The sequence below is a fragment of the Rhinoraja longicauda genome, chromosome 25 (genome assembly GCF_053455715.1).
Source record: "Rhinoraja longicauda isolate Sanriku21f chromosome 25, sRhiLon1.1, whole genome shotgun sequence".
NCBI classification, from domain to species: Eukaryota; Metazoa; Chordata; class Chondrichthyes; order Rajiformes; family Arhynchobatidae; genus Rhinoraja; species Rhinoraja longicauda.
The window spans coordinates 34695055-34705671 of NC_135977.1; the positions used below are offsets into that span (position 1 = coordinate 34695055).

The window sequence follows — 10617 nt, forward strand, 5'->3', positions numbered from 1 at the left end:
TCCTGATTTAGGGAGGTTGAGTTCTGACTGGACAGAGGACATGAATGCCTCAGTGTCCACTAAAAAACTATGCCAGCTTCCTTTAATCATCAGTGATAGAACGGGCTCTTTGTCTGATTGAGACCCGTTCACCACGAGGTTGGCTAGTCAGTACTGGGGAAAGGGGTTATCCTGGGAAAAGTTTGCATATCCTCCTTGTCCCCTATTTCCCTGCCAACCTCCCCGGTATCCTTGCACGGGTCCCTCTCCTCCTTGTCTGAGAGAGGGGCACTCCCTTTTTCCAATGGCCCTGCTGACCGCAGTTAAAGCAGATGCCTGGTCCTTGTCTGCCTCCCCTCCCCTCGCAGAAACTTTGTCTCCGGGGAGTGTAGGGCGGGCCTTGAGTAGGAGTGGGCGGGCCTTGGTAATTGACATATCCGAACTCTAGTCCGTTCCCCCATCCGGGGACACAGTATTGGGGCTCCCTCCGATACCCCGCCCTACCTGGGACAGGCTTGGCTTTGTTCTTCCTCATCTTTACTTTGTCTTTACTTTGACCGAGGTCGGATTGGCTTCCTGACTCTTGCTGTCTTTCCAATAATATTTCACTGCTCTTTCCATCTGGCCAGGGTTACTTTCTGCCCAATCCATATAGTTAGTCTTTATCGCCTCAGCAACTGAAGTCGGAAGGCAGATTATCAGGAAAGCACAGTATTGTGCTGAGTATGCCCCATTCTGGTAATTAATGTCTCCTGACTGACTTCGGTACAACTCCGTGAATCTTTCCATAAACTCCTCTGCTCCTTCATTTTTCCGTGCTTTCGTATCTAGGACTTTGGAAATGTCAACTGGCTTTCGGAAGGTGACCATCAGGGCCTCATATATGGCATTTTCACGGGCGTCATTTTGAACATTCTGAACTGCCAGAGCATCATGGCTTGCAAAATTCAAATTACCCAGGAATCTTACAAGTTCGGCTGGGGTTAAGATCTGTTTTACTAAGGCCCATAAATCCCTAGATTCTGCCTGGTAGATTTGTATAGTGGTCCGAAGAAAGTCCACAAATGAGGAGGGTGACTCCTTTCTTTCCGGCATTCTGACCAAAATTGCCATTTTTGGCTATATTTAAGAGGGAGTTAGATGTGGCCCTTGTGGTTAAAGGGATCAGGGGGTATGGAGAGAAGGCAGGTACGGGATACTGAGTTGGATGATTAGCCATGATCATATTCAATGGCGGTGCAGGCTCGAAGGGCCGAATGGCCTACTTCTGCACCTATTTTCTATGTTTCTATGTTTCTATGTTAAATCGCTAGGTTTCCAAGGAAAGAAAATTCCCACAGTCTGAGGATTATTAATGCCTACCTGAACTGCTGGGTTAAAGGCAGGATTGGGCATTTGCCTGACCGGAAATTGACGGGACGTTGATTTATATACAATGATTTATATTCAATATCAGAATCAGACTTCAGGGATAACGGTTCATCCTCAGAATCCTCAGAATCCTCAGAATAGTAATACTATTATTACTATCACTCTGAAACATCTCTCTCTGATTTCTTCGTCGTCTTCTAGATCTAGACATACTAGGTGGTGGCGGTGAGATCCATACCCGATTATTTTTAGTCTTATTTCTGGTACGGGAAGCTACAGGAGATGTATGCTGTGAACCCAGCTGCTGGCTCGTTCCCTGACCTCCCGAGGCATTATTCACCTGGGCTGTGACTGCTAGCGGCTGGGAATCAGGACTGCCAGGTATTTGGGATATCGGCGCAGGGGGAGGGAGAGGTGCGGTGGGCTTCTGGGACACCCTGCTAGTTCTAATATTCCACTCATCCAAGTCATCATTGTCTCCCCCTGCCAGGGCAAGGTCAACCATCGGATTACATAACCCACTTACATCAATATCCCCAGACCCCATCAGGGTCTTACCAAACTTCTGTCTCGAATGTTAAATTGGTCGTATATTAATTTCCAGCTGATCCAGCTCCTGTGATCTGATAATAGACGAAGTTTACCACCAGTGTCAGCCACAGGAGGATGAAGCTGCCGGAGATGGTGAAGAGTAAAACCACAGACCTCCTCCTGCTCTCCATCTCCGGGTCACTGCGCTTCTCCCCCTTGCTCTGACCCCTCAGCCGCTGACGGACCCGACTGGCCACTAAAATGTGCCGGACTGTCAGAGCGTTGAGCAGCAGGATCACAGCGAAAGGGAGGAGCGGAGTTAAAACCGTGTCGAACCAGTCAAACGCCACCCACCCGGGGTGAGTGTAAGCACTCTCAGTCACTGCACAGAACCACGGGACATTGTCGATGGTTGTCCGGGGTTCCAGTGTGAAGTAGCGGGGAACGTTTTTCAGACAGAGTAGAACGCCGGCTGTTGCGAGAACCGCAGCCGCAGTTTTCCCGGTGCAATATCTAGTTTTCAGCTTCTGGCAACAAATGGCGATAAAGCGATCAAAGGTGAAAGTGATGGTGAACCAGACAGAACAGTCTGTAGCTGCAGACACAACTACAGTGACAACACTGCACACAGGGGTGATGGACAGGAAACTCCAATAAAAGTAATGAAATCGGATCTGATACAGAATGACCTCGTTGGTCAGGGTCAGTAGATCATGGCCACCAGGTAGCGAGTGGTGCAGGTGGAGAGGCCGCACTTTCCCCGGGACAGGATCACAATCGCCACCAAATTGGCTGCAGAACGAGAAGGGAACGGAAACTGGGTGTTACTGAACCCTGTACACCGGCTCGACTTTCAGCTAAAGATCAGGAGTGTTGGAGTCGGTGTTTGGCTGCAAGTTTAACAAACTTTCCTGAACATCTTTGAAGAATTACACCCCATTTAAACTCTTTACACTATGATTTCCCCTACGCCAGCAACGTTATTTGACCTGCAGCTGTCTGCAATCTCCCGGCACATTTGTTCTTCTAATTCCTGTTGACTATTCGGGAGTCAGTAGTACACTCCCAACAAGGTGATCACCCCCTTCTTGTTCCTCAGCTCCACCCATATAGCCTCACTAGTCGAGCTGTCCGTAATGTCACCTCTGACCACAGCCGTGACATCTATCAAAGCATCCATCATCGTTCCTGTTCCAAAGAAACCAGCAACCTCCTGTTTAAATGACTACCGTCCTGTCGCACTGACATCAGTCATCATGAAGTGCTTCCAGCGACTAGTCAAAACTCACATCTCAAGTCAAGTCAAGTCAAGTCAAGTCAAGTCAAATTTATTTGTCACATACACATACTCGATGTGCAGTGAAATGAAAGTGGCAATGCCTGCGGGTTGTGCACAAAAATAATTACAGTTACAGCATATAAATAAAGGTAATAAGTTACTAGACATAGCACAAAAAGTGTCGACAAAAATTTAGTCTCTGGGGTTATCAAAGTTGACAGTCCTGATGGCCTGTGGGAAGAAGCTCCGTCTCATCCTCTCCGTTTTCACAGCGTGACAGCGGAGGCGTTTGCCTGATCGTAGCATCTGGAACAGTCCGTTACTGGGGTGGCAGGGGTCCCTCATGATCTTGCTTGCTCTGGATCTGCACCTCCTGATGTATAGGTCCTGCAGGGGGCCGAACGCACTACTCTCTGCAGGGCCATCCTGTCCTGGGCAGAGCTGTTCCCAAACCAGACTGTAATGTTGCCGGACAGGATGCTCTCTACAGCCCCAGAGTAGAAGCAATGAAGGATCCTCAGCGACACTCTGAATTTCCTCAGTTGTCTAAGGTGGTAAAGGCGCTGCTTAGCCTTACCCACCAGTGCGGCAATGTGCGTTGCCCACGTCAGATCCTCTGCGATGCGGACTCCCAAGTATTTGAAACTGCTCACCTTATCCACAATAGACCCATTTATCTCCAGGGGCGTGTACGTCCTTGGATGTTTAGCCCTTCTGAAGTCCATAATCAGCTCCTTTGTTTTAGTGACATTCAAGAGGAGGCTCCTCTCTTCCTGACACCTTGGACCCTCTTCAGTTTGCACATGGACCTAACAGGGCCACGGACAATGCCATCGCCATGGCAATACATACTGCGCTCACCCACCTGGACAAAGGAAATACATATGTGAGAATGCTCTTTATTGACTACAGCTCGGCATTCAACGCTATTATTCCCTCAAAACTCGTCCCCAAGCTCCTTGATCTTGGGCTGGAGACCTCCATCTGCGGATGGATATTTGATTTCCTGACGGGCAGGCCCCAGGTGGTGAGAATTGGCAGCCACACCTCTTCCTCACTGATCCTCAACACAGGCACACCACAGGGCTGCGTGCTCAGTCCTCTCCTGTACTCCCTGTTCACGCACGACTGTACTGCTAAGCACAGCTCAAACAGCATCCTAAAGTTTGCTGACGACATGACCATCTTGGGCCTCATCACAGACAACAATGAGACGGCAACAGAGAGGAGGTAAAGGCACTAAACAGCTGGTGCCAGGAAAATAACCTCTCTCTCAATGTCAGCAAAACTAAAGAGATGATGGTGGACTACAGGAGACAGCGGGGGAGTGGACACCTCCCCATCCACATCGGTGATGCTGAGGTTGAAAGGGTCGGCAGCTTTAAGTTCCTCGGTGTGCACATCACTGAGGACCTTTCCTGGACACTGCACACGGACACAACTACAAAGAAGGCCCACCAGCGGCTCTTTTTCCTGAGAAGACTGAGGAAGTTTGGCATGAACGCCAGCATCCTCACAAACTTCTACAGATGCACCATCGAGAGCCTGCTGACGGGCTGCATTACAGTCTGGTACGGGAACTGTTCTGCCCACAGCCACAAATCACTACAGAGGGTGGTGAAGACAGCACAGCACATCACTGGCAACTGTCTCCCGGCCACTCAGGACATTCTCTACCGGCGGTGCCTGCGGAAGGCACGCAGCATCATCAAGGACCACAGCCACCCAGCACGCAGGCTGTTCTCCTTGTTACCGTCAGGCAGACGATACAGGTGTATGGCTGCACGTACCACCAGACTTAATAACAGTTTCTACCATCAGGCCTCAGGCTTCTGAACTCATAAACACATTTCACATCATATATGTTGATTATTTTAATATTGTTTTTTTACCTTACTAATGTCATTTTATGTCTTATTTATCAACAATGCAACCCCCTCCTCTTTTCCCCTCACCCCTGTCTCTCCTGAAGCTCCTGTACCCCTGGACATTGAGCTGCCAGTCCTGCCCCTGCCTTAACCAGCTTTCAGTCAAGGCTACAATGTCCCAGTCGCTCGTACCTATCCACGCCCTGAGCTCATCTGCCTTACCCGTCAGGCCCCTTGCATTAACATACATGCAGTCTAAACCAACCCTCCTTCCTTGCTCTCCGCCTTCCACCTGCATATTCTGTCCACTAACCTTTCCCACACCACGCTCCATACCAACTTCCAGCCTCTCACCTGCCTCTGTCCTGTATGAGATCCCACCCCCTGCCAATCTACTTTAAACCCTCCCGTGTAGCAATAGCAATCCTGCCCACCTCCCACTCCACCTCTGTCCCCCACAAGCGGGTGACAGAAAATCTGTACATCAGCAAACCGTCCCGAGAGCTGTGGACATCTATTTGTACCCAAGAGACTCAAGCTCAAAATACTACAGGCAGCTATTTATTCTACACGCATGGCAGTTCTGCAATCTCCATGCACTGGGAGGGTGTGTAGAAGGCACGTAGGGAAAGGAGAGGGGCGTGCATTGTCTAACTTTGGAGATAGAGAGGTGAAACAGGAGCTGCTGATGTGAGCATCTCGCGTGGGTGAGGTCGATCTAGGGGTCTGGACTCAGTGACGCCCAGCGTGGAAGGAGATTTCTTAATGGTGGACCACCATCAGAGGGGAGATCGCACTGTTCCATGGGGAAGGACATGACCTCTCACAACTGGGAAAGTGGAGGATCACCAATCTGGTGAAGGTTAGAACACCCACAACATGCAGAAGAAGCAGAGTAGACCTTGGCGAGGAGATTGGGCGATTGATGGCATGCACGCCTCTCCCCCGTTACTACGACAGAGCGAAGTTTACACCAGACTGATCCACACTTGGAAGTTGGTATGGAGCGTGGTGTGGGAAAGGTTAGTGGACAGAATAGGCAGGTGAAAGGCATAGAGCGAGGAAGGAGGGTTAGTTTAAACTGCACGTATGTTAATGCAAGGGGCCTGACGGGTAAGGCAGATGAGCTTAGACGATTGCTGTCAGCGAGGCGTTTACACTGCGGACAGAGATGGGGAGATGGGGCGAGTGGTCTCAGATAGGCGTTTACACTGCGGACAGAGATGGGGGAGATGGGGCGAATGGTCTCAGAGAGGCGTTTACACTGCGGACAGAGATGGGGCGAGTGGTCTCAGGGTGGAGTTTTCACCCAGACAGGTTCCAACTGCGGGTAGAGTGGGTAAATGTAACGGATCTCGCTGAGACGGGATTGAGGTTCCGGAGCGGGGCCATCGATGCGATGGTCACCCGGGATGGGACAACTGTGAGATCATGTGGTGTGTGGGTGTGTGGGTGTGTGTGTGTGTGGTGTGGGTGTGTGGGTGTGTGGGTGTGTGGTGTGTGCGTGTGGGTGTGGGTGTGTGGGTGTGTGGTGTGGGTGTGTGGGTGTGTGTGTGTGTGGTGTGTGGGTGTGTGGTGTGTGGGTGTGTGGGTGTGTGTGTGTGTGTGCGTGGGTGTGTGTGTGTGGGTGTGTGGTGTGGGTGTGTGTGTGTGGGGTGTGGGTGTGTGGTGTGGGTGTGTGTGTGTGGGTGTGTGTGTGGTGTGTGGGTGTGTGTGTGGTGTGTGATGTGTGTGTGTGTGTGGGTGTGTGTGTGTGTGGTGAGTGTGTGGTGTGTGTGTGTGGGTGGGTGTGTGGTGTGTGGTGTGTGGTGTGTGGTGTGTGGTGTGTAGTGTGTGGGTGTGTGTGGTGTGTGTGTGGTGTGTGGGTGTGTGGGTGTGTGGTGTGTGGGTGTGGGTGTGTGTGGGTGTGTGTGGTGTGTGGGGGTGTGTGTGTGAGTGTGTGGGTGTGTGGTGTGTGTGGGGGGGGTTCAGGACCGGGATTCGCCATGCGCTCAGGGCGTGGATTTTTTAATAACCCGAAACAATGAGGTGAGCGGATATTTCAAGGCGCTCTTCACCTGCTCCCTGAACTTGGACTGGGTCACCGCGTAAATAAATGTGTTCGTGCAGCAGCTGAGATTCCTCAGCAAATACCCGCCTAGATGAAGGATCCATTCGGAATCATTCCGACTTGCTGCAGTCCCTGTGATCTGATAATAGACGAAGTCTACCACCAGTGTCAGCCACAGGAGGATGAAGCTGCCGGAGATGGTGAAGAGTAAAACCACAGACCTCCTCCTGCTCTCCATCTCCGGGTCACTACGCTTCTCCCCCTTGCTCTCACCCCTCAGCCCCTGACGGACCCGACTGGCCACTAAAATGTGCCGGACTGTCAGAGCGTTGAGCAGCAGGATCACAGCGAAAGGGAGGAGCGGAGTTAAAACCGTGTCGAACCAGTCAAACGCCACCCACCCGGGGTGAGTGTAATAACTGTCCATCGTGTCACAGAACCACGGGACATTGTTGATAATATATCCGGATTCATACATAAAGCAGCGGGGGATGTTTTTCAGACAGAGTAGTACACCGGTCGTAACGAGAACCGCAGCCGCAGTTTTCCCGGTGCAATATCTAGTTTTCAGATTCTGGCAACAAATGGCGGCAAACCGATCAAAGGTGAAAGTGACGGTGAACCAGACAGAACAGTCTGTAGCTGCAGACATGAGTACAATGTTAACACTGCACACAGGGGTGATGGACAGGAAACTCCAAGGAAAGTAATGATGTCGGATGCGATACAGAATGACCTCGGTGATGAGAACCAGTAGATCAGCCGTTGCCATGGCCACCAGGTAGCGAGTGGTGCAGGTGGAGAGGACGCACTTTCCCCGGGACAGGATCACAATCGCCACCAAATTCACTGCAGAAAGAGACGGGAATGAACACTGAGCGTTACTGAACCCTGTACACAGGCTCCACTTTCACCCAGGTCATGAGTCCAGGTGTCCGTGTTTGCCTGAAAGTTTAACAATGTCAGACACGGCTCTGGCTGGGCGGGACCTTTCTGACTGACGAGAAGAGATAAGACGATGTATATGGATAAAAAAGCGGAGAGGGAACGAGCCCTCACCGCTACAGCAGCAAAGTTGGCCATTCCACAGTGAACCCTGCTCGCAATTTGTCTTGGGGAGGTTTCACAGACCTGACCGTGACAGGGCGTGTTTAACCAAGACTCCGGGAACTCGTTATCTGATGGGGACGAGGAGAATCTCTCGGGAAGGCAGCATTCGATTGCAGTGTGGATCCATTAATGTCTCCTTCACTCCTACTCGTCTTCCTGTCTCCGTCACCACACCAGGGCATCGGAGATGTCCCCATTATTTAGGAAAGGGGCTTCCCCTCTTCCATTATAGATGAGGCTCTCACTAGGGTCTCTTCTACATCCCACAGCTCCGCTCTTGCTCCCCCTCCCCCCACTCGCAACAAGGACAGAATCCCCCTCGTTCTCACCTTCCACCTCACCAGACAGCAGATCCAACATATCATCCACCAACATTTCCGTCACCTACAACGGGACCCCACCACTGGCCATATCTTCCTATCCCCTCCCCTCTCTGCGTTCCGCAGAGACCGTTCCCTCCGTAACTCCCTGGTCCACTCATCCCTTCCTACCCAAACCACCCCATCCCCGGGCACTTTCCCCTGCAACCGCACGAGATGCAACACCTGTCCCTTTACCTCCCCCCTCAACTCCATCCAAGGACCCAAACAGTCTTTCCAGGTGAGACAGAGGTTCATCTGCACCTCCTCCAACCTCATCTATTGCATCCGCTGCTCTAGATGTCAACTTATTTATATCGGCGAAACCAAGCGCAGACTCGGCGATCGCTTCGCTGAACACCTGCGCTCGGTACGCATTGACCAAACTGATCTCCCGGTGGCTGAGCACTTCAACTCCCCCTCCCATTCCCAGTCTGACCTTTCTGTCATGGGCCCCCTCCAGTGTCATAGTGAGGCCCACCGGAAATTGGAGGAACAGCACCTCATATTTCGCCTGGGCAGCTTACAACCCAGCGGTTTGAACATCGACCTTTCCCCCTTCAGGTAATCCCTGCTTTCCCTCCCTATCCCCCTCCCCCTCCTTCCCAGTTATTCTACTAGTCTACATTCTATCTTTGTCCCGCCCCCTCCCCCTGACATCAGTCTGAAGAAGGGTCTCGACCTGAAACGTCACCCTTTCCTTCTCTCCAGAGATGCTGCCTGACCCGCTGAGTTACTCCAGCGCTCTGTGAAACGTCACCTATCCACATTCTCCACAGATGCTGCCTGACCCGCTGAGTTACTCCAGCACTCTGTGAAACGTCACCTATCCACATTCTCCACAGATGCTGCCTGACCCGCTGAGTTACTCCGGCATAATGCTGAGTTACTCCGGCATTAATGGCTTCGTTCTCTAGTGAGGTCCGGTCAGTGAGGTGTAAATCTACCGCCACGTTTAAGTGATCGATCTATTTGGTGTATTGACCGACAGTTGCTGGATTCCCACTGTTACAGACTATGTGAGTCTTCTCATAGGTTTGTGGTTTCACTCTGAATAATAACTCAGACAAGGCGAACTTCACGTCAAACCCGTTGCAGTCACATCGACCCGGAGACCTGCCTCTCCTGAGCACTGGGACAACTCTGGGCAAGGTCGGACTGAAGGCAAGAACAACATTATCATATCATATCATATCATATATCTACAGCCGGAAACAGACCTTTTCGGCCCTCCAAGTCCGTGCCGCCCAGTGATCCCCGCACATTAACACTATCCTATACCCACTAGGGACAATTTTTACATTTACCCAGCCAATTAACCTACATACCTGTACGTCTTTGGAGTGTGGGAGGAAACCGAAGATCTCGGAGAAAACCCACGCAGGTCACGGGAGAACGTACAAACTCCTTACAGTGCAGCACCCGTAGTCAGGATGGAACCTGAGTCTCCGGCGCTGCATTCGCTGTAAAGCAGCAACTCTACCGCTGCGCTACCGTGCTGCACATTCTAGTGGGTTCCGGCAAAGATGGAAAAGGAGGATTAGATTCTGCTGTCTAAAAGTAAGAAGAAATCACAGTTGTTAATTCAAAAGTATTTAACTGAGAGGATTAATATAATTGTACAATGATCATCATTTGGGAATCGTGTAAAATGATCAGAATTCGACAACACCGGTCAACTCACGGAGTTACAAAACGTGAATCGCTCTGCTCACTGACCAGGGATCCCGACCACGGCAGTGATCGCGTACACGGTTTTCTCGACACTGAGATATTGCCAAAGCATAGTCTTGGTCCGCGTGTGTTGCTAGTAATCCCTCGCAATGATCTTCCCTGGAGATTATATACGTTTTACCATCTCCACCGAGACAATGACATTTCAACAAAGTTAAAAATAGAGATCGCAAAGAGATGACATCAGTGAAGTTACATCCCAGGTGTGGCAAGTTGTTATTCTTGATTGAGGAGGGAATTGATGAGAAACTTCAAAGACTGGGAATTGTGGCGATACTGAAGGATAGTAATTCGGAGCGGCATTGTCACAGCAAAGGGGATATTGTTTCAAACTCC

At 50.9% G+C, this 10617-nt stretch overlaps 1 protein-coding gene across 1 annotated transcript; it reads right to left on the reverse strand.

Moving 5' to 3' along the window:
* Window positions 1–6885: 6885 nt before the first annotated feature.
* On the reverse strand, window positions 6886–10333 carry LOC144605802 (putative G-protein coupled receptor 139). The gene is made up of 2 exons (XM_078421358.1): window positions 10267–10333; window positions 6886–7927 (listed from the first exon to the last, which is right to left on the reverse strand). Exons 1-2 carry the CDS (start codon window positions 10331–10333, stop codon window positions 7020–7022), a joined length of 975 nt encoding a protein of 324 aa, XP_078277484.1. The 3' UTR covers window positions 6886–7019.
* Window positions 10334–10617: the final 284 nt, after the last annotated feature.